At 37.9% G+C, this 25,693-nt stretch overlaps 1 protein-coding gene across 2 annotated transcripts in view; it reads right to left on the bottom strand.

Moving 5' to 3' along the window:
• Positions 1 to 25,693, bottom strand: part of ADAMTS12 (ADAM metallopeptidase with thrombospondin type 1 motif 12) — a 415,156-nt gene that overhangs the window by 257,075 nt on the left and 132,388 nt on the right. For both annotated transcript variants that reach the window (XM_077116928.1, XM_077116929.1), the window contains one exon: positions 16,116 to 16,266. In XM_077116928.1, the coding sequence (XP_076973043.1) occupies positions 16,116 to 16,266 (151 nt within the window). The remainder of the gene's footprint in view (positions 1 to 16,115; positions 16,267 to 25,693) is intronic.

The following is a 25,693-nucleotide window of genomic DNA, read 5'->3' on the forward strand; positions in this document are numbered from 1 at the left end:
CCCTCAAGGGTCTTTGCCAATACTTTTTGATTATTTGCTTAATATATTCTAGGATGTATCCAGGCATTAGTATTAAACACCCTCATTCTTATTCTGGACTCTCTGTCAATATCCCTTTTCAACATGAAGTAGTTAGAATGGTCACTGCCCAACTATCCCTAAGATTGGGAGGAGGATTAAAGGAGAAGGAGGAGTTGCAGTAGAGAAAACAGGATTTAACAAATGAGTATGACTATGGTATCATTATGTTGATATTTCTTTTTAATCTCCAGTGTCTTAGAGCAGCTAGAGGGAAATACCTGAAATTGTGGAAATGTAACCCATACCATACTTTGAATTTTTTTCTATAACTACTTGTTAAAATGTACTTTGAAATTCATCACTTTCTTAAAATAAATGTTATGTTTCAAATTTTAAAATGTTAAAAAAAAATCCTACATGTACCTTAAAATAGAAAACACATACTTTGTGTTTGCAGTAGGAATTGTAGCAAAAATGGCTTTGAACATGCAAACACAAATAGTGCCCTTGGTCGACGAATAATTGCTGAGTGCCATCTTGGTTCCACAACTTGTTCTGAATGTTTTCTCATTCCATATTCTTCACATGCCTATCAGTTAAAAATGGTAATCATATTTACAGATATCTCCTGTTGGTTCTGTTTCTCTAGAGAAATGGCTAATACAAAACCCAAAAGGCATTTTATTTTTTTTTAAATCTATGGCAAGCCCTGAGGAGAGATAGCTACTGAATTCTCAGTACTAGTGATCCAAAGGGAGTCCTTAAAGTCATATTTAAAAACATATAACATCTGCCCTCAAATGAAGGAGTGAGTAGCAAAAATGTGTTCCATATGGCATATACAACATATGCCAAAATGAGATACAGCTGTCTCAAAACTTTGAGAAAAGCAGAAGCCAAGTGAGGCTAGTCCACTCCTCCCACTCCTACCAAATATATATATATATATATATATATATGTATTTTTAAAATTTGATTTAAAAGAGTATAAAAAAAATAAAAAAGGAAGGAAAAAAAGAAAAAAAGGAATGCTAAGCCTGAATCTCAGTATTTTATATTAGGAAAATCAGCTTTTAAATAAAAGTATTTTCTATATTTTTCCAAAAACAAGCAAACAAACAAAAGAACACAGAAACAGCCTCCTAACATATGAGAGCTGAAAGTATCCACAAAGATCTCCCAATTCCTGCCTCTTACTGATGAGGAAGTAAGGCCATGGGGTTATGTAACTTGCCCAAGTTAGGAAATGACAGATTTGGCACAAGAACGTGGTACCCTCGATTCTGATTCTCTCTAAAAGCTTCTGTGAAAATATTAAAAGTGTTTGTCTATGTAGAAGCAAGCCTAAAAATAATTAATAATAATAATTGCTTTCTATTTAAGGCTAATTATTCAGCAACTCTCATGTGTATCACTGATATGCATCAGTTCAGCTTTAATATTTTTACAAGGAATAACAATGCTAAACCCAGGGCCAGCTGTATAATTTGCAGAACCAGTTGAAATGAAAATGTAGGGACCTGGTCGGGGTAAGGAAATCATCCTTTCCTTTCCATGAGCCTGCTACGTCTCCCAGATATTAGAGATCTTGGGTTAGTCCCAGTTTCTGGGTTTGCCAGTCAGCAGATAGGAGACCCCAAAGGATTTCAGACTCTGCATCAGTATGTATTCAGTACCTAGATAGGGGACAAGTGAGAGATTGTCCTCCAAGTTGTTCACTGAACACACTGTGGCACTGCCAGCTTGGGATAGGTACAACTGCTCCCATGTCTCCTTCAAGACACTATGGACCTGAGCCAGACTCTTCCCACACCGATGCCCAGACTATTGCTGGGTTGGTGGATGACAGTGGAAAAAGGGTTTCCCTCGTGATGATACCTGATCACTGCCCTGGGCAGAGGATGGTAAAACATCTCTAGCAGAAGTAGGGAGGGAGAGGTCTGGTAGGGCTGGAGCACCAAGGAATCAGGGAGTGGGTGGCTGAGAGCCAGTCTTAGGCAGGCAGGGAACTGGCAGATGGCAGGACCACACACATGCTGAGACTTCAGGCCCAGGGTGCATGCTTCACTGTCCCATCAGACTTCACTTACAAAGCACATCAAAGATAAAATGATTAAGAATTTCAAGATAGTGACCACAGAGCATTAAACCCCAAACGCAGGACCCTTCTGAACATAGAGCCATGTCACTATACTGGTCACAAGCCAATGAAGCTGGCACTGACTAAACTTCATGGGCGCACATTCAATCTTCTGTTGCTAACAGCATAAATAACTGCTCATAGCTTGAAAGAACTAGAGGAAAACTGGATGGGTAGGCTGGCCATTGAATACCATTCCTCAAATGCTGAATATTTTCCAGATGTGAGGTCAAGGAAAATGCCTCCCCAGGAATCTCTACCCATCTGTTACGGCTTATGAGAGGTAGAACATCCCTAACCTTACTGACTAGATCAAATTCATAGGCTATACACTATTATAACATTTTTTCACAATATTTATATAATTTTTGTTTAAATGTCCCACTAAATTTTAAGTCCATGTCTTAGTTTGCCAGAGCTGCTATCACAAATACCACAAAGTAGTTTTGGCTTGCCAATAGGGATGAATCGTCTCATGGTTTTGAAACCACAAGAAGTCCAAAATGAAGATATCAGTAAGGCTTGCTTTCCCCAGGAGTCCATAGCATTCTGGTGCTGACTGCAGGCAATCCTTTAGGTTTCTTGATTTGTAATGCTGTCTCCCAACACATGGCAAGTCTTTTGCTTTCTCACTTCTGAGACTTCTGATTCTCTTTATTAGGCCTCCACCTTGCTCATTTGGCCACATCTTAATTGAAAATAACACCTTCAAGAAGTCCTATTTACAATGAGTTCATACCCACAGGGACATGGATTAAGATTATCTGTTTGTTGGGGTATTTAATTCAACTTATCACAGTCTGAAAGGTCAAGGGCCAAATGAAATGTTCAGAGGTATGCTCCTTAGTGCCTGATCCATAGAAGGCATAAAATTAATATTTATTGAAAGGAGGAATGTCAAGCAATGTTACGCAAACCAATGGAATAAAATTTCAGAGCTTTCCAATCTTTGGTTTATTGGCCCAGAAATTACCCTTGGGATCCATTTCTTTGCCTTCAGTAGGGAGGATGCAAAACATAACGTGTGTTGATAATTTCCTGAATATTGTTGTTAATTTAACAAGTAAACTTCCTTCCCCATGAAGAAACACTTAAATGGTTATTTCAGCTACTGCACAGGGGTTGTGTGGGGTAGGAATATTTGCCTTTCCAAACTTTGGCATTATCAAGCTATGGAAAAAATATATTGTTTAAGATTAATTGCTAAATGAACACATTTGCCTTGCTTTGCTGACTAAGTGCTCACAGCATGCTTAGACCCTAACCCAGGTAAGACCAGTGTCTATTCAGGCCTGAAGAAGATCCCTCTGCAAATATACATCATTCACTCATTCAATCAATTGAAAAACATTTGTGAAATAATTATTGTTCATCTCAAACTATTTAGAATACAAAGATGAATCTAATGATGAAAATAAAGTGCAAATTCAACTAAATAATCACTAATGAAGCTATGAATCATTCATTTATTTACTCATTCATTCAACAATTATCTACCAAGTATCTACTGTGGCAAGCCCTGTCCTAGGCAATGGGGATACACAGAGAACAAAAGCAATGAAATTTTTACCCACACAGAGCATACATTCTAACTGGGGAGGGAGAGGCCAATAAACAATAAATAAATACATAATATAGTATCAAGTGATGGCAGTATCACTGTGAAAAAACATAAAGCAGGTGTTCTAGTTTGCTAACTGCCAGAATGCAATACACCAGAGATGGACTGGCTTTCAATAAAAGGGGATTTATTTTGTTAGTTCTTCAGAGGAAAGGCAGCTAACTTTCAACTGAGGTTCTTTCTTACATGGGAAGGCACAGGACGATCTCTGCTGGCCTTCTCTCCAAGCCTCTGGGTTCCAACAACTTTCCCCAGGGTGATTTCTTTCTGCATCTCTAAAGGCCTGGCTGAGCTGCGAGTGCTGAGATGAGATATGCTGAGCTGCTTGGGCTGTGCTATGCTGAACTCTCTCATTTAAGCACCAGCCAGTTAAATCAAACATCATTCATTACAGCAGGCATGCTTCTTAGCTGACTGCAGATGGAATGAGCAACAGATGAGGTTCACGTAACATTGGCTCAGGTCCACAGCAACAAAACTAGGTACCTTTACCTGGCCAAGTTGACAACTGAATCTAACTACCACAGCAGGGTACAAGCTTTACACAGTGATGGAAGGAAAAATCTTAGATAGTGGTGAGGGAAGGCTTCTTTGATTGGGAGATTGGGAGCTACTACAAGAAACAAGGAAGAACCCTATATATTAATAAAAGGGACAATCCACCAAGAATAAATAACAAAAGCATTTATGCACCTAACCACAGTGACCCAAAATACGTAAGGAAAACACTGGCAAAACTGAAAGGAGAAATAGACACCTCTACAATAATAGTTGGAGACTATAATACACCACTCTCATCAATAGATAGAACATTTAGATAGAAGATCAATAAGGAAACAGAAAACTTGAATAAGATGATAAATGAACTGTACCTAATAGACAGACACGGAACACTGCACCCCAAATCAGCAGGATATACATTCTTCTCAAGTGCACATGGATCATTTTATGACCAAATGTCCGGTCATAAAAGAAGTCTCTATAAATTTTAAAGCTTTAACTCATAAAAAGCATCTTCTCTGATTATAATGGAATGAAGCCGGCAATCAATAAGGTAGAGCACTAAAAATTCACATACATACAAAGGTGAAATAATGAGTGAAACAATCAGTGGGTCAAGGAAGAAAGTGCAAGAGAAATTAGTAAATATCTCAAGATGAATGAAAATATGAACACAACATATTAAAACTTGAGATACAACAAAGGCAATACTGAGAGGGAAATTTATAGCCCTATGTGCTTACATTAAAAAAATGATAGAGAGCTAAAATCGAAGACCTAACTAACTTCACACCTGTAGAAAATAGAAAAAAGAGCAGCGAACTAACCTAAAGTAAGTAGAAGGAAATTAATAGCAAAGATAAAGACAGAAATAAATGAAATTGGGAATTAAAAAACAGTGGAGAGAATTCACAAAACCAAAAGTTGGTTCTTTGAAAGTCCAATAAAATTGACAGCTACTTTGCTAGACAAAGAAAAAAAACAGTGAAGATGCAAATAAATAAAATCATAAATGGGAAGGGGACCATTACTACTAAACCCAGCAAAAATAACAACGATTATAAGAAGATAGTATAAACAGCTATTTGCCAACAAATTAGGCAACCTAAATGCAGTGGACAAATTCCTAGAAATACACAAATAACCTACACTAACTCTAGAAGAATTAGAAGATCTTAACAGACCAATTATATACAAAGAGATAGAATCAGCCATCAAAAACCTCCCAACAAGTAAAAGCCCATGACCAGATGTTTTCACAGGTGATTCATCAGTCATTTCAGAAGAATTTATACTCATCCTGCTCAAACTCTTCCAAAAAAAGTGAAGAGGGAAAAAGACTACCTAACTTATTTTATGTGGCTAACTTCACCCTAATAACAAAAACACCAGTACCTAATACCTAATACCAATAAAGACACTATAAGAAAATCATACTACACTCTAATCTCTCTAATGAATATATATGCAAAAATCCTTAACATAACGCTTAAAAACTAAATCCAACAGCACATCAAAAGAATTGTACACCATGATAAAGTGGGTTTTATCCCTGGTATGCAGGGGTGGTTCAACATAAGAAAATCGCTTAGGTAACATATCACTTCAACAAAACAAAGGTTGAAAACCACATGATTCTCTGAATTGATGCAGAAAAGGCATTTAACAAAATTCAGCAACCATTCTTGATAAAAACACTAAAGAAAAATATGAATAGAAGAAAACTTCCTCAAGATGATAAACAGCATATATGAAAAACCCACAGCTAACATTGTACTCAAAGGTGAAAGACTGAAAGCTGTCCCTCTAAGATCTGGACCAACACAAGGATACCCAATGGCATCACTGTTATTCAACATAATACCGGAAGTTCTAGCCAGAGCAATTAGGTAAGAAAAATAAATAAAAGGCATCCAAATTGGACAGGAAGGAATTAAAGTTCACTATTTGCAGATGACATGATTTTCAAAATAGAAAGCCCAAAAAAATCTATAGCAAAGCTACTAGAGCTAACAAATGAATTCAGGAAATTGGTGGTGTACTAGATCAACATGCAAAAACCTGAGTGTTTCTATACAACAGCAATGTACAATCTGAGGAGGAAATCAGGAAAAATATTTCATTCACAATAGCAACTAAAAGAGTCAAATATCTAGGAATAAATTGAAACCAAGAGTTTAAAGAAAGCTACACAACATTGATAAAGGAAATCAAAGTCTTAAATAAATGGAAGGGCATTCTGTGTTCATGGATTGGAGGATTAAATATCACTAAGATGTCAATTCTACCCAAAATGATTTACAGATTCAATGCACTCTCAAACAAAATTCCAACAGCTTACTTTGCAGAAATGCAAAGGCCAATTATTAAATCTATTTGGAAGGGTAAAGGGCCCCAATTAGCAGAAAACATGTTTAAAAAAAGAAGGACTATGTTGGAGGACTCATACTTACTGACTTTAAAGCATTTTATAAAGCTACAGTGATCAAAACAGCATGATACCAGCACAAGGAGAGATCAACAATGGAATTGAATTGAGAGTTCAGAAATATATCCTTACATCTATGGCCAATTGATTTTTGACAAGCCTGCCAAGTCTACTCAATTGGGGTAAAAGAGCCTTTTCAACAAATGGTGCTGGGAGGACTGGATATCCATATGTAAAAGAATGAAAGAGGGCTCCTATTACTCACATTTTCAAAAATTAACCCAAAATGGATCAAAGACCTAAATATGAAAGCCAGGACTATAAAACTCTTAAAAGAAAATGTAGGGAAGCATCTTCAAGATTTTGCATTAGATAACAATTTCTTAGACTTTACACTCAAAGCACAAGCAATAAAGGGAAAAATAGATAAATGGGACCTCCTCAAAAATTGAAAACTTTTATACATTGAAGGACTTTTTCATGAAAGTGATAAGACCAACTGCTCAATGTGAGAGACTATTTGGAAACCACATACCTGATAGGTGTTGAATATCTAGAATACATAAAGAAATCCTACAGCTCAGCAACAAAAAGTAAATAACCCAATTAAAAAGTGCAAATCCCAACATATCCCAGAGTAATTTGGGCAGTGAATTAAGAAGTATTTGCAAAGTCCCCTTGGGGGACCAGGAGAAAGGAGGAAATATTCAACTTCCCCATTTGAGGAATTCTTGATATTCTCACAAACAGGAAGGACAACCAAATCAATAGGCTGAGCCCTTGGTCTTGGCCTACTTACAAGACACTAAGCCTACTTACAAGTATGCCTAGGAGTCACCCTCGGAGAACCTCTTTTGTTGCTTAGATGTGGCCTCTCTTTCTAAGCCAACTCAGCAGGTAAATTTTCACTGCCCTCCCCACTATGTGGGACATGAGTCCCAGGGGTGAAAATCTCCCTAGAAAGTTGGGACAGAACTCCTGGGATGAGACAGAACTCATCCTAATGGGATTATGAAAGCCTTCTTGACCAAAAGGGAAAAGAGAGAAACAAGACAAAATAAAGTTTCAGTGGCTGAGAGATTTCAAACTGAGTCAAAAGGTTATCTTTGAGGTTATTCTTATATGTCATATAGATATCCCTTTTTAGTTTATGGTGTATTGGAGTGGCTGGAGGGAAATATTTGAAACTGTTGAGCTGTGTTCCAATAACCATATTTCTTGAAGATGATTGTATAATCATCTTCATTGTATAGCTTCTACAGTGTGACTGTGTGATTGTGAAAACCTTTCATCCAGGGTATGGAAAGAGGGATAAAAAAAAAAAAAAGGATAAAAAGTAAACAAATAATCAGAGGGAATAAAGGGTAAAAATTTGGGTAGATTGAAATGCTAGTGGTCAATGACAAGGAAGGGTAAGGAGTGTGGGATGATGAGTTTTTCTTTTTTCTTTTTTCTTTATTTTTCTGGAGTGATGCAAATGTTCTAAAAATGATCCTGTAATGAACATACAACTATGTGATGATATTGTGAGCCATTTATTGCACACCATGTATGTGAAAACTTCTCAATAAATTTTTTTTAAGTGGGCAAAAGACTTGAACAGACATTTTTCCAAAGAGGATATACAAATTGCTGAAAAGCACATGAAAAGATGCTCAACATCACTAGCTGTTAGGCAAACAGAAATTTAAACTACAATGAGATATCACTTCATATCTGCCAGAATGGCTACTATTAAAAAACCAGAAAATTACAAGTGTTGGAGGGATGTGGAAAAATAGGAACTCTCATTCATGGCTGGTGACAATGTAAAATGGTGCAGTTGTTGTGAAACACAGTTTGGCAGTTCCTCAGAAAGCTAACTATAGAATTACCAAATGCCCTGCAATCCTGCTACTAGATATATACATAGAAGAACTGAAAGCAGGGACTCAAACAGATACTAGTACACAGATGTCCATAGCAGCATTATTCACAATTGTCAAAAGATGTAAGCAACCCAAGTGTCCATCAACTGATGAACAGATAAACAAAATGTGGTATAAACATACAATGGAATATTAATCAACTGTAAAAAGGAATGGAATCATAATGAATGTGACAACATGGATGAACCTTGAGGACATTATGCTGAGTGAAATAAACCATACACAAAGAACAAATATTGCATGATCTCATTGATATGAACTAAATATTGTAAGTAAACTCATAGAGTTAGAAAATAGAATATAGGGTACCAGGGAATAGAATGGGTAGAGAATGGGGAGTTCATGTTTAATTTGTGCAGAATTTCTATATAGGTTGATTGTAAAGGTTTGGAAATGGTTGATGGTGACGGCACGACGTCATTGTGAGTGTAATTAACAGCACTGAATTATGTTTCCGAATGGGGTTGAAAGGGGAAGTTTTGGGTCCTGTATATTACTAGAATGAAAGTTAGAAGATGAAACATGTGACTGTATAACACAGTGAACCCTTTGTGATGGACTGGGATTAACAGGCAAGTATAAGAATGTGGTTTCATGAATTATAATAAATGTATGGCACTATTACAAGGTGCTAATAATCAGGTGGATTATGGGGAAAAATAAACCTAAAGTAAACTTAGAACTACAGTTAGTAGTACTATTTTAATATTCTTTTATCAGCTGCAGCAAAGTGATGCAAAGTGTCAACAGTGGGGGGCAGTATAGGGGAACTCTGTATGTTTTACATGACTTTTCTATAAACCTACAATTCTCTAATTAAAAAGAAATAATTTTTAAAACCTTATGCTAAGTAAAAGTAACCGGACACAAAGTACTACATATTACATGATGTCACTTACATAAAACGTAAATATAAATACTTCTATAGCACAGAAATAGATTAGTGGTTATGTAGGGTGAAGGAAGGATAGAGAGAGATTGAGAGGTGACTGCTAAAACCATATGGGTTTTTCTTTTTGAAGTAATGAAAATGCTCTAAAATTGATTGTGGTGATGAATGTATTTTATTCTGTGATTATACTAAAAGTCATTGATTGTACACTTTGCATACTTTTTAAAAATTTTTTAAAAACAAAGTTTAAACACTCACACATACACTTCATCAGATTGATGACCATACATGCTAATTAATACTGATGTTAATGTTATTTAATATTTATTAATATTTAATATTAATAAATATTAAATAAAATTAAATGTTAATATTTAATGAAGTCGTGCATGATGCTTAAAAAGCAACTCAACAATTTCTGAATGGCTTAAATAATAAATCTACTCAAGGTTTTGATTTCTTGCAATATGGTGTACTAGATATTCTGAAAAATCCTCCCATTATTAAGCCCTTGCAAATGCTAAAGTTTAAAAAAAGGAGAAATCCGCAGTCACCAAAAATAGAAAAAAATTAAAGCAAGAAAGCAGGAATCCAGAGAGAGGAGCAAAAGTTGGAAGGTGATAGTTATTTGATGTGTCAATTTAGCTAGACTAGAATCTCCAGCTACTATGAAAATATTTTGTAGACATGATTGAAATCCATAATAAATTGACTTCAAGTGAAGATCACCCACCATAATCTAGGTGGGCCTGATTCAATCAGTTGAAAGGCCTTAAGAGCAGAACAGAGGCTTCCCTGAAGAAGAATAAATTCCCTCTGTGGACATTAATTTCAGTCTGTGCCCAAGAGTCCCAGTCTGACCTTTCTGACAGCTTGTCCTACGCATTTCAAACTTGTCTAGCCAGCCCCCACTATTGCATAAGCCAATTTTTCCAATAAATCTCTTAAGATCAATTTCCTACTGGGTCTGCTTCTCTGGATGAACCTGGATTGATACATGGTGGTACTATGATATGGAACATCTGGTATTCCCTACTTTTTCCCTGAACACAGGAATCAAGCATAAGGTCCACATAAGTGAAAGACTGGATTAGAGACCAAGTGAAAAAATGAACCAGCGAACCAAACAACTAAACATGGCTGTCTGGGCCTTGACTCTGAACACAGGGGAAAAAACCGTTTATTTTTTTTGAATCTGCACCCTCAAGCCAGCCATCCTAGAGAATTGGAGCCCAAAGTCACCACAGAATATCTGTGATTTTACCATTCATCATGGGGAGATACCACTTCATATCAACCGGATGGGCAAAAATTTAAATGTGAGAATACCAATTATTGGACAGGACATGGAACAATGGGAGCTTTTATTCATACTCTTGAACATCAATTTTACAATGCAACTTTGCATTATCTGGTAAAGTCGTAGGTGTACACATCTGATTATTGATGTCACTACTAGATGTATACCTGAGTAAACCCTGTAAAATGTGTCCTACAAAACATGTAGGAAGAATAGCCTTTAGCCTTTACAACATAACAAACTGTTACGACATAACAAACTGGAAGCAGTTCATACCCACTCACAGGAGACTGTGTCAAGTGTGGGAGGTTCACATAACAGCGTTCTCTACAGCAGAGAAATCAATGAACTATAGCTACGTGCCTGGCATGGCTGAATTTCATGGACATAATGTGGAGTAACAAAAAGCCCAACGCATGCCTTGAGACTCTATTTCTCTTAATGATTTTAACATATGTTATAAAGATAAAGCCAGGGCTGGATCCCCACTTATCCATGACCTATATCCAGGCTGTCAAAAACTATATCCTATTTTCAGTTGTATCCCCAGAGCCCAGGAGAGTGCCTGACACAAAGAAGATATCTAGTAGGTATTTGTGGAATGAATAACTTATGAACACAAGAAGGCATGCCAGGAACCAGACTCCGTGTTTCTAGCCTGGAGTTTTGATGCATGAAATCTCAAGCACATGCCTTATCTGCCTGGACCCCTCAGCTGCTGTCATCTGACCTACCTGATTAGTATTAACCCACCCACCCCTCCCACCTCCAAATTTCCTACAGCCAAATTTCCCCAGACATTTGCATCTTCAAGCCATTCAAATTCCAGCACAGTCACAATTCTTGTCAAAATGAAAAGAGTGTGCCATTATCAATACAATTAGGTTCTTGGAATTTTTCTAAATTTAACTCAGGAAAGCCATATTTTTCAATCCATTACCATGGATTCCAGAAATTTGAACTTAGAGAAAATAAGAATTTTGGCAGGACTCAGCAATCAGAAGGCTCAGAAAAGCAAACAAGACTTGCATACAGGTTATTTAAAACTGATCAAATGAAAAATAAGATAGCTACAAATTAAAGCCCAGAATAAAAGAAAATCCTTAATTATACTGGGCCATTGCTAAGAGTCTTATTGCACAATTCCTGAGCACCTTTTCACGTAGGAAATAAAAATAAGTGAAAAGATGGATTTTAGAGGAAAGTGATAGATTTTCTCTCCTAAAGCATTAGAATCTATTAAAAACACATCTTTTTTCAAGGAAAAAATGCAGAAAGGGTATTTCTGCTTTAAACATAACCAAGATAATAGTTTATACATGGCAAAGATGGTCTTTTTTTATATAATCACAGTAATTCAATCTCCCAACCCAGCATCAACTGACCTAAGCATGAAGTGTACCTTAATGTTAGCTAATGAAACTGCTACTGTAGTTAATTCTGTAATCTCAGCAGGGCAACGTGGCATAGGAACACTGTGATTACTGGGTCCGGCAAGACCGAGTACATTTCAACATAGCATGATGTGAAATTTCAAACCTCATGTATAGTTTAAGAATATTCACAGGCACATTACGATCATTCTTTAATCTCTTCCTACTATTTCATCATCAAGCCATCCTTAATGTCTTTGGAAGGGAGATGCTCACCAATGCCTGCTAATTCCTTAATAGCTAAAACATATTTCTTTTAATATAAGAAGGCTATCTAGTGTAGATACTAATATACTCTAGTTTCATCTTCTTGGTTGTGAAGTGCTTTTTGCCTTTCAATGACTTACTGAATTCCTACTTTGCACCTAATACCATAATACACATTGTTTTGGAGGTCAGCAATGTCCCTGCTCTATTGGGGCTTGCAAGAATAGTTGCTGAAAAAATGTTTATTTGGTACAAAATTTGTATTTTGACTAGTGCATTTCCTAATATAACTTATGTGGGCAGCTTAATTGAACACCATAATACTTGGAACCTTGAGTAGGGCATGAGATTTTGTAGGTTTGTCCAGAGTGATGTCCCGATAAATCCCCGAGTGATTTGAACAGTGTATAAAAAAGTATTTGCAAAGTCCTCTTGGGGGAATGGTGAGAAAGGGGGAAAATTCAACTTCCCCATCTGGAGAATTCTTGATATTCTCACAAGCAGTGGGGACAACCAAAGCAATAGGCTGAGCCCCCAATCTTGAGGTTTGTTCATAGGAAACTTAACCCTGCAAAGGATAGGCTAAGCCTTCTTAAAATTAGGCCTAAGAATTACCCCCAAGAGAACCTCTTCTGTTGCTTAGATGTGGCCTCTCTCTCTCTGTCTCAGTCAACATGACAAGGAAACTCACTGCCCTCCCCCTCTCTATGTGGGACATGACTCCCAGGGGTGTGGACCTTCCTGACAACATGGGACAGAAATCCTAGAATAAGCTGGAACGCAGCATCACGGGATTGAGAAAACCTTCTCGACCAAAAAGGGGAAGAGTGAAATGAGACAAAATAAAGTGTCAATGGCTGAGAGATTTCAAACAGAGTCGAGAGGTTATCCTGGAGATTATTCTTATGTATTAAATTGATATCACCTTAACTGTTTTAGTTAAGGTGTAATGGAGAGGCTGGAGGGAAGTGCCTGAAAATGTAGAGCTGTGTTCCAGTAGCCATGTTTCTTGAAGATGATTGTATAATGATACAGCTTTCGCAATGTGACTGTGTGATTGTGAAAACCTTGTGTCTGATGCTCCTTTTATCTACCTTATTGACAGATGAGTAAAACATATGGAATAAAAATAAATAATAGGGGGAACAAATGTTAAAATAAATTCAATAGATTGAAATGCTAGTGATCAATGAGGGGGAAGAGGAGGGAGGTATGGTATGTATGAATTTTTTTCTGTCTTCTTTTTATTTCTTTTTCTGAATTGATGCAAATGTTCTAAGTAATGATCATGATGATGAATATACAACTATGTGATGATTTTGTGAGTTATTGATTATATAACAGGAATGGAATGATCATATAGTAAGAATGTGTTTGTATGTGGCTATGTTTCAGAATTAAAAAAATTTTAATAAAAAAATAAAAAAGAATAGTTGCTGAAATAAAATACAGATTCAAGGTAGACAAATAATAAATATGATACAGTGTAAAGCCTGAGGCATATTAGAACTCAGATCTGTAAATTGTACCTTGTTCTGACACCCACTAGTTTATGCTTCTGAAAATGCACCCTCTTCCCTGAGCCACCATCACTTTTTTTTGGTGAAATAAGGAGACTGCATTAGGCACTGCCAAAGGTCCTTCTGACAATCTGAGGTTCTAAGCAAACATAGGAGAGTATTCTAGAAGATGAGTGTGGAGCAATTTGCAATGCAAAGATTATTTCAAAGTGGGATTAGTTAGAGAAGGTTTCTTGGGGGTGGTATGTTGGTCTAGTTAGCCTGATGAATACATCTATTCTCTTCCCTTGGTACTATCTTGAAGGAGACTTAGATAATAAATGATCTAATGTAGGACAAAGTGACAATAGTTTAGTAGAAGTTAAGGAATTAAGGTAGCTGTCTATTTTTGTACACAGAAAACATCAAAGTGGGATTAGTTAGAGAAGGTTTCTTGGGGGTGGTATGTTGGGACACAAGGTTGGTTTAGAAGCACAGACGAGGCAATGGTATGGCAAGCACTATAACTGTGGTGCATTATAACAAGGGGCGAGACATTTGCAAGCTCCATTCTTTTCCTATTCATTCATTCTGCCTTCATGACTCAACACCTGCGCTTCTCAATTCACTTTAATCAACTCTACCTCAACGGAGTAGTTATAAGGGAGAAGGCATTCAAGGAACATCGGAGAGCAGTGGCTTAGCTCATTTTCCAGAGCATCGATGCCTATAGGAGCAATTACCCAGCCAAATTCACTTACTGTTCTGGTAACTCTCTGTCATCCTGATGGCTCAGTGATTTAAAAGGGATCTAATCACATACACCCAAAGTTTAATGGGCAATTATACAGGTAATTGGATCAGTGGCAAATAGAAAAATCCTAAAAATTCTCATTGAGACTAAGTTATCTGGATTGGTACAGATATTGGTCTAGTTAGCCTGATGAATACATCTATTCTCTTCCCTTGGTACTATCTTGAAGGAGACTTAGATAATAAATTATCTAATTTAGGACAAAGTGACAATAGTTTAGTAGAAGTTAAGGAATTAAGGTAGCTGTCTATTTTTGTACACAGAAAACATTAGACATTCCAAAGATTTTTTTATAGCTTAGATACTCTACTAAAAGAAACAACCAGGAAAGTTGCCATTTAGCATATGGCTCGAGTAAATTCTTTAGAGAAGTTACGTGTCCCTCTTTTTCCCCAAAGCCTTTCATTCTCCTTCTTGCAAAGCTCAAGTTCTAGATTTCCTCAAACCCTTATCAGGATCCACCTTCCCTAACTCCTTCATTGCCCATCTAATTTTCCATCAAGATCCATGGTTTCCAAATCCTTTAGACATATAATAATATTATGGACTTCTTTTGTTGACCTTTGGCATTGTTTTATATCTGAAGAAAGGAGAAACTATATAATATCTAAGAAAATGCCCCAATTTCTAAGAGTCCATTATCTCCCAAGCATTAAAGAGAATGCGAGGAATTTCAAGGAAAAAAACCTTGGGTCAGTTTCCCTGAAAACAACTTGCAATGATTAGAACAAGACAGAGAGGGTCAGTTCAGATCGTGACAGGTACCTAGTGAACTAGAAACAATACAGTGGAAGGAATTTGAGATGAATTCATTTGATAATGTATTGAGACTTTCAGTTGCTCTTCCCACATCATTATTATCTTCCTCTAACATTTAAATCTGTCTTCCTTATGCAGATGTGACGAGCTGTCTGGTACTATTCCAAACTAATGTATTATACTACTGCTAATACTGAAAATCATTATGTCTTTTATTTAAAACAAATTCCTCTAAGGGATTCAGGACAGTTAAAAAAAACAAAACACCAATTCACCATTATGAAACACCAATTCATTATATGAGTATCCTCAACTAATGTAGCATGCAGGATGCAGGCAATGCTTTTTTTGTTTGTTTTCATTCCTATTAGCAATACAGAGAGACTTAAGAATAGAGAGAAGTGAAATTATTTATACAAATTCCATACTTCATGGCAACAGAATGGGGAGGAGATAACAGATTAGAATAAGAGCAGACCACCTTTCAGTAATACAATACAAAAAGCTTAAAAAAAAAAACACAAAAACAAAGCAAACCCCCCAACCCAGCAAGGACATTCAGGTCACAATACCATTTAATCCACAAGTTGACTCCTTTATCTCTGGAACTCTTGGCTTCTGCCTCCTGTAAATGATGTGTGGGTGGAAGCTTCCCTCTGTCAGTGGATGCTTCTTAACAGGCTCAATGAAAAAGTCTCCATGTGGTAGATGGAAAAATCCAGTCTGTAAATATATTCAATAAGAAGGTTTATTTGGGTCACTTCTTTATCTCTGTAAAGAAAATTAGAAAAGTGAAAAATTACAGAGATCACAATGATACCTGAAATTCATAATGCTAGTGCTTTCATGGTCTGCTATTTAATCTCACAGAAGAGCTACACACAAATAATTTAATGAAATGTCTTTATACTCATGGTTATTAAATGTTTTGAGGTCATGGATTCCTCTGAAACTCTAATAAAATAAGTATACCTAGATACACACATCTAAAATGTAGCATACAATTTTGTGGCTTCATGGATCCCCTAAAAAACATCCCTTGATATCTTTGGATCTCAAATTAAGAACTGTGCTTACTAGTTACCCTCTTATCAAGTCAGTACCTATACCCCACACTCCACTGACAGATTTTTAGAGCATGAATCTGTATGTGGATAGTCCACCCATGTTCACACAACTGATCGACCTGATCAATTAATGCCATTCTGCTCTCGAGAAAACAAAATGGCATAATGCTGAGTTCCTCATCTGAGACTGAGTTTTGGGGGTGTACAATGTAAAGCCCTCTATCAGTTTCCAGGTAAAGGGAAACCATCTCATTTTTAAAATCACCAATATGTTGGAGAATGGTGATCAATGAGCACCTCCTTTCTGAAGCCAGGTTTAGAAGTGGTGTGTCCTCCAATAAGGGTGGATCCTTTTATCCCTCTAGGTAAATTTCTTACTGACCATTTGAGGTGCTTAGAAAACTGCACTACCTAGTGATCTCCTAGGATGGAATTAACTCTCAGGATATCCATTCAGCAGTTACAAAACAAAGGCTGTGTCCTAGACAACCTACTTGGGAGGCATTGTATTGAACTAGTCAAGCTCAGACTCCGGAATTAGACTGAGTACAAACACTAGCTATTCCATTTATTAGCTCTGTAATTGTAGGTAAATTACTTGCTATGCTTTAGTTTTAAGTTTTTAGCATTCAGTTTTTTTTTTTGCTTTTTTTTTTTAGTGGGAATAATCCTGGGTGGCTGTGGAGATTAAATGGGTTCATATACATAAAACTCACAGCCTTACCTATCTTTATGCTTTTTCTAGAGATCTGATTTTATGTCATTATTTTGTGGTCTCCAGAGTTGAATTAGTAGTTCACTGAATGTTGTCTGCAAAAGTAAATCTGGAAACATTGGACGTGGTGGGAGTCTGTGAAAGGCTTCCAAAGTTCAGCTTCCTTCACCAGAATTCAGTAACTCAGGACTGCTCTGCTCTGCAGGTGAGTTTGAAGAGTACCTGAGCAGCCCCAAGAGATAAGAGGGACTCATGAAAGAAGGAGGCTGTTCTCTATTGGACAGTCCTTTATTTGGATGTCTTTTCACATTTTTTGTATCATTGTAGCTAACTATAAAACTAGATCTTAATATAAATCTAGCAAGTGGATTTCTATTCTGATTATTGACCTTAAATTTTATTTAATAACAAGAAGGATAGAAACAGAGAGCACTTTACTGGGAGGCCTAAGAATAGCTGTGTGACCTTGAGTAGATCATACAATCTTTTTGAGCCACAATGTTCTTATCTGTAAAATACGGGAAATGCCTACTACTTTATAGAGCTGTTATGAAAATTAAACGAGATGAAGCTTATACAAGTCCCATGCAGACCATTATACAAATGTAGGGTGGTAATATTTTAACTCTAAGAGCAGTGATGTCAGACGTGAAATTTGCTTTTAGACCTAAATTTCCCATGTGATGATTTGTTTTTCTCAGTATTTTACAGAAGAAATCTTTCCACACAGGACGAACCAACAGGGTCCAGAGGGAGGTATCTGCAATAAAATAGCAGGAAATAGAGATGCTGTGCAATGCTGCATTTTCATTCCTTTTCTACTGGGAGACAGAGACCAGGTGCACAGGGAGAATAAGCACCTGTTGCTAATGAAGCGCAATTCTTCCATGGAAACAAAACAAAAAGAAGGACTCCTCGGGGATGACTAGGTTTGGGGGCCTTTTGTGCAATTATCATGACTCCAATTCTGAGTCCTTTGAGAAAGATTAAAAAAAAAACACTAAGAAGAAAAATCTATTAATATTTCCTCAGTCGCAAAACACTGGACCCTGGTGGTACAGAAGAAACAGGTGGGACTCCAGTTGAGAACACAATAAATATTTCACAAACAGCATGAATGAGAGAACCTCAAGCCAAGTAAGAGTTTTCTATTTGCATTCTTTGTCTCTATAAGGCAGGCACTGACCTCTATGACACCTACCAGCATGCATCCAGAGATCCCCTATTCAACCTAAATACTCTTCAGAAGCCAGATGGAGACCTAGGAAAGGTGAGTGGCTCTCTAGCTTGAGGGGAAGCAAGAGAATTGCTCACCTGCATGTAGGGCTGTTGACCCTTGGACTCTATGTGAGAGTCCTAAAGAGGGGATGAAGAGATACCCCCTGGTTGTGAGGAAGGTGAGCTGGGAAAATTTCCTAGCTGAGCTCTTCACATCCTCTCTCCCAACTCATAAGCGCAGAGTTTCATACATCTGTTACCCAGGGGCCAATGTTTATTGATCTCTTCTCATCTAACTGGAGACAGGTCATGCCAGAAGTCATCATCTGCACTTTGCTTTCCAAAGGAAAGACTGGCTTTCCATGCATTTCCTGAAGCTAACCGCCCACGAGAAACAACTTCTTCTATTACCAGTTCTGTATTTGAACCAAAGAAGTCACTCTTCATTCCAGTCTTGCGTATAACTTGTTCCCCTTCCTTATAGCTTTGAAGGAAGAATGAGAAAGGACTGAGCAAAAAGTGCATCTGTCCAATTCCCTCAGGGCTGTATGTCGTACCCAGTACAACATGGGCAGAATGAGCCCTGGGCTGACCCTCAAAGAAGACAAATTGGCTGCATTCGCCTCTGCTGTCTTCTACTCTTCCACCTCTTGGTACCTAGTACTCTCAGCACACTGCTAACTCTTGGAAATAAATTCACCTACTTGTTTTAATTAAGTTATAAATATCTGTGAATGCTTCCCAAAGCTAACTTTTTGAATAATGATATAGCTTTCACAATGTGACTGTGTGATTGTGAAAACTTTGTGTCTGATGCTCCTTTTATCTACCTTGTCAACAGATGAATAGACTATATGGAATAAAAATAAATAATAGGTGGAACAAATGTTAAAATAAATGTAGTCTGAAATGCTAGTGATCAATGAAAGGGAGGGGTAAGGGGTATGCTATGTATAAATTTTTTTCTGTTTTCATTTTATTTCTTTTTCTAAATAGATGCAAATGTTTCAAGAAATGATTATGATGATGAATATGCAGCTATGTGATGATATTGTGAATTACTGATTATATATGTAGAACAGAATGATCAAAATAGGGATGTTTGTATTTGCTTTGTGTTTTTTGGTATTTAAAAAAATAAAATTAAAAAAACTAAAAAAAAATGTTTTAAATAAATTTTATTTTGAAGCATTATAAACATTCAGAAATATGTGCAAATCATAACCGTAAAGCCCCATTAATCTTCTAGAAAGGAAGCAAGCACATGGAGAAATAGAACATTGCAGCAAAGCAGAAATTCCCTATTTCCTCTCCAAATCAATACTAACCCCCGAGAGTGATCATTGCATAGTCTTTTTACCCCATAAATTAGTTTTATACACATCCTTAATTTTTTTACAGGAAACATTACTTGACACAAAATAATGTCTACTAGATCATTTCAAGCGTTGAGGATTGAACAATGTTAACATGGTAGATTTCCCAAGATGCACTGGATTAGACTTTTCATAATGCTTCCTACTCATCAAGTAAGTCAAGATGGTGAAGATGAGACAAAGAGCTGATATCCTTTGCTGTGAGTCAGTTGGCATTGAACCTCCACTGGTCTCTGCTGAGGAAGTGTGGGAAAGGACTGTCACAAATTCTCTCAACTAATTTGTTTTCTTCCAAGAACTTCAGATTAAGAAGAGTTGTCTACAAATTCTCCTTTCTCCCTTCAACTCCTAGCAAAGTATTTGTCACTTGATATATCTGACTTTAAACTTCAGTTTGTGGTCTGGTGGGAAACTGATAGAATCTTATAAGGAATTTGAGAATAAAGTGTTCTAGAATCATAGGGCTTAGAGACTGTGAAGAGTCACCTAATTTATACTGTCATGTTTTTAGGATTAACCACAGGTAACACCTAATAGACCAAAAAGAAAGAACCAATAGTATTTGAAAAGACATAAGAAAAATTACTAAATCAACTCTAGCATTCAGGGCCCAGTATTGTAGAACTCAGCAGGGAACATGGTAGGGGAAAGGTGCTCGCCACATGAGAAAAAGGTGAATAGTGTCCCCTGAAGTCTGCAATAAAATAGTGCTGTCCAAACTCATCAGCAGCCTGCCCTGGAAAGGAATTTCTTGTCATTTGAAAATCCAGGACATTACAAGATCAATCTGTTTTTTTCCTGGTGATGAAGACAACATAATCAACATATTCTGAAACCAAGAACAGAAAACAAACAAACAAAAAAACTGGTTTGGCATAAAGAAATACACAAGGCACCCCATTATTGCGCAAAGATCTCTGGGTGAGATACCATTTGTTCCCCATTATATACAAATAGGAAAGGTGATAAAATCCCGTCTCCAAATCACTCAAATGGACTATTATTGTATGGTCAGCCCTGTGCTAAGAGCTCTAAGAAGGATATTTACCCCTTCCCTCATTCTTCACAACTGAGACAGGAAGGCAAGATGGATGCACATACAATAGAAAGGGGGGCACCAAAGCCCTAAAAGCAGTTTTGGGTTGAAAGGGGTTTGGGTTGAAAGGGGTTTAGTGCTTACAGGGCCATTGTGGTTTGAAGCTGTTTGTTACACTGGAAAAACATGTTCCTAAAGGTAATCCATTCCTGTGGGTGCAAATCCATTGTAAGTTGGACCTTTTGATGAGGTTACTTCAGTTAAGGTATGGCCCACCTCATGCAGGATGGGTCTTAATCTTATTACTGGAATTCTTTATAAACAGAATGAGGCAGGGAGACAGAGAAAGAGAGGGAGAGAGAGAGAGAGAAACTGCCATGGAATCAAGAAGCTAAAAGCAACAAAACCCAAAAGAGAAGGGAGACCAGAAGACTCCACCATGTGCCTTGCCAGGTGGCAACCAAGTCAAGGATCTCCATGGCAACTGGTCTTTGGGAGGAAAGCTTGATACCTTGAGTTGGACATTTTCCTGGCTTCAAACTGTAAGCTAATAAATTCCCGGTGTTTAAGCCAACCCATTCCATGGTCTCTGCTTTTGAGTAGCCTAGGAAACTAAAACAGATGTTTGTACCAGCAGAGTGGAGTTCTGCTATTGCAAATACCAACAACGTGGAAATGGCTTTGGAATCGGGTAATGGGTAGAAGCTGGAAGATTTGTGAGGTGCTTGATAAAAAAGGAAAAGATTGTTTTGAAGAGGCTGTCCATAGAAATATGGATGCTAAAGGTACTTCTGATGAGACTTTAGATGAAAATGCTGAATGGGTTATTGGTAACTGGAGGAAAGGCAACCCTGCTTTAAAGTGGCAGAGAACTTGGAAAAAATGAGTTCTGATGTTGAATGGATGGCAGAAATGGAAGGCAGTGAGCTGAAGACATTTCCAAGCCAAGTGTGTTCAGTATGGTTTCTTTTTGCTGCTTATAGTCAAATGTGAGAGTTAAGGGATAAACTGAGAACTGAACTCCTTAGCACAAAGAAATGAGAAATTGATGGTCTGGAAAATTCTGAGATTCTGGAAAACAAGTCCCCAGTAAATAGTGTTCCATGTGAGGGTTTAACTGAACATGGACCTAGTTAGCCATTTCAGTGCAAGTCAAGATTAGAAACGTAGTCATCTAGGAAGGATTTGTGGGAAGTCCTCCTGTCTGATAGTTTGGACTCCTGTGAACTACATATGAAAACAACAAGCTTTTTTGTGAGATTGGTATGAATGGAGCCACTGCCAGCCTGAACTAAAAAGGAGTGAAAAAGGGACAGGCTGAGGAAAAATCACCTCAAGGGCATAACCATGTATTTTAGTCTGCTAAAGATGACAAAATGCAATATACCAGAAATGAGTTGGCTTTTACAATGGGGATTTATTAACTTATAAGTTTAAAGTTCTAAGGCCATGAAAAATGTTCAAATCTAGGCAGCAAGAGGACGATACCTTCTTCCTGAAGAAAGGCTGCTGGTGATGTGGGACTCCTCTGTCACAGGGGAAAGCACATGGCAGCATCTGCTGGTCCTTCTCTCCTGGGTTTCATTGCCTGTAGCCTCTGGATTTTCTCTCTTAGTTTCTCTGTGTGTTTCTCTTTCTTTGATGTGTCATTTATCTTCTTACAAAGGACTCCAGTTAGAGGATTAAAACCCAACTTGAATGAGGTGGGTCACATCTTAACTGAAATAATTTAATTGTTAAGATTGGCTTCATGTGTCAAATCAGCCAAATGATGGTGCTCAGTTGTCTGGCCAAGCAAGCATCGATCTAAGCATTACTGCAGGTTATTTCACGGCAGGTTAATAAACCAGAAGGCTGGTTTACTAAATCGTCAACATGTTGACTGCATCCATGGCTGACTGTATCTGCAGTTGGCCAAGGGGAGTGTCTTCTGCAATTAGCAATGGTTAGTCTAATCAGTTGAAGGTTTCAAAGAAGAAGTCAGAAGAGAGAATATCTCTCTCCACTTCAGCCAGACAGCCTCTCCTGAGGGATCCATTTAAGAATACCATTGGCACTGTCAGTTTATAGCCTGCCTTAGGGAATTTGGACTTGTGCATCCCCACAGTTGTGCGAGACACTTTTATATAATCTCATATTTATAGATAACTCCTGTTGGTTCTGTTTCCCTAGAGAAGCCTGACTAATACAGTAAGCAAAAGGTCCCACCTACAATAAATCTAATCCACAGGAATGGATTACCTGATCTTTTCTGAACATGGTCTTTTCTGGTGTACATACAGCTTCAAACTGTCACACCATGGAAGCTGAGGTCTGGATCAAAAATATCTTCCTGGGTCAGGGGAGGAGGCCCACCTGTATGTTTGGAAAGGATGAGTCTGCCCTGGTGTTTGGAGAGGGTGGACATTCTGCCCTGTTGTTTAAGAAGAGTGCTGCAGCCTCACTCTTCAGAGAGGGTAAAGCTTGTGCCCTGAAGATTATGGAGAGCCTGGCCATCATCCCAATGCTTGATGGGCTGGTTTGAAAGAATGCATGTCTCCTAGAAAAGTCATGTTTTAATCTAAATCTCATTTCATAAGGGCAGAAAAATCCCTATTCAATACTGTATGTTTGAAACTATAATCAGATCATCTCCCTGGAGATGTGATTTAATCAAGAGTGGTTGTTAAGCTGGATTAGGTGACGACATGTCTTCACCCATTTGGGTGGGTCTTGACAAGTTTTTGGAGTCTTATAAAAGAAGAAACATTTTGGAGAATGAAAGAGATTTGGAGAGAGCAGAGAATGCTGCAGCACCACGAAGCAGAGAGTCCACCAACCAGCGACCTTTTGAGATGAAGAAGGAAAATGCCTCTCAGGGAGCTTAATGAAACAGGAAGCCAGGAGAAGAAGCTAGCAGATGATGCTGTGCTCACCATGTGCCCTTCCAGATGAGAGAGAAACCCTGACCATGTCCACCATGTGCCTTTCCATATGAGAGAGAAACTCTGTTTTTGCCATGTGCCCTTCCACTTGAGAGAGAAACCCTAAACTTCATCAGCCTTCTTGAACCAAGGTATCTTTCCCTGGATGTCTTTGATTGGACATTTCTATAGACTTGCTTTAATTGGGACGTTTTCTCAGCCTTAGGACTGTAAAGTAGCAACTTATCAAATTCCCCTTTTTAAAAGCCATTCCGTTTCTGGTATATTGCATTCTGGCAGCTAGCAAACTAGAAGACTTGATGAGGCTGGAACCTGTGTGCCACCATTCAGGATAGCCTAGCTACAATCCTGATGCTTGCAAAGGGTGGACCTTTCACCCCAACGTTGGGGAGAGCATATCTGCTGTGCAAACCCTTGGAAGGGTTGGGACTGCCTGGAGAACAAAACATTGTTCCATAGATGACTCTCATACCTTGAATTCTAATGGAAAATGCCCTGTAAGGTTTCCAAATTGTTTGGGACCCTTGACCCCTAATTTCTTTTGAATTTCTCCCTATGGAAATGGGAACAGTTATCCTATGACTTTTCTTCCATTGTATACTGGAAACAGATATCTTGTTTATTAAGTTTTACAGATCTGCAGAAGGAGGAGAATTGTGCCCCAAGACAGACCATACCTATAACCAATTTTGATGAGACTTTATACTAAGCACTAACATTAAAATGACTTAAGACTTTGGAAATATCATATAATGTATTATACATATAGAAAAAACATGTCTTTAAGGGGTCCAGGAGGTGGAGTATGGTGGCTTGAAGTTGTACATACCCCAGAAAAACATGTTTTTAAACTTAATCCATTCCTGCAGTGTACACCCATTGCAAATAGGACCTTCTGATGAGTCTACTTCAGTTATGGTGTGACTCACCTTATTCAGGATAGATCTTAATTCTATTTTGGGAGGCCTTTATAAATAGAGTGAATATAGAAGAGAGACAGACAAAGAAAGAGAGAATGTCACAGAAGCTTCTTGCAAAACTGAGTCTAGAGCAGACCTCCAGTTCTGATTCAAAGACCCCTTCATCACTACACCTGGTGTCCACGTGCCGGGCACATTCCTAGGCACTGTAGATCCAGTGCTGTGGTTCAGAGAAGACAGAGGTTAATGAGGGTGAATATTCTTTGAGGTCAAAGAAAGCAGTTTGAAGATCTATAATCTCCATACTGCTTGGCACAGTCCTAAAGACTGTCAAGCTCCCAGACTCAGTAACTTTCCTGTTGCTGATTTGCAGGAGGCAAAACAAATTTTCTTCATTTAATGCAAAGCCAGGATTGCAGGTCGGTAGGAATCAAGGGATGATAGAAGCTTCAGAATAAAGAGAGCTGAGAATACTGGGAAAATTGCCCCAGGTACCTCCACTACCATACTCCCCACCCACACATACACACCCTGCTATGATTCCAAGGGCTGCCTGAACACAACAGAGAAGAACTGGTATGGCTAATTATTCATGAAGATTTTGCAAATTAATCTTAGTAGTGTTAATAATTCATATGGCTTAAAGAGATCCAGGCTTAAGCCAAGGAGGCATTCTCTGGTGCATTTCCCTGATAGACCACATGCCAGGCAGGTGTCGGGATATAATGATACAGAAGGTCTGGTATCTAATTCCTAGAAGCTGTGCTAACACAACCTCCTGTGATGATGATATTCTATATCTGTGCTGTCTAATTTGGAAGCCACCAGGTACCTGTGGCTATTGAGCTCTTGAAAGGTGGCTGATGCAACTGAGCAACTGAATTTTTAATTTCA

The sequence above is a fragment of the Tamandua tetradactyla genome, chromosome 9, assembly GCF_023851605.1.
Source record: "Tamandua tetradactyla isolate mTamTet1 chromosome 9, mTamTet1.pri, whole genome shotgun sequence".
Lineage (NCBI taxonomy): Eukaryota > Metazoa > Chordata > Mammalia > Pilosa > Myrmecophagidae > Tamandua > Tamandua tetradactyla.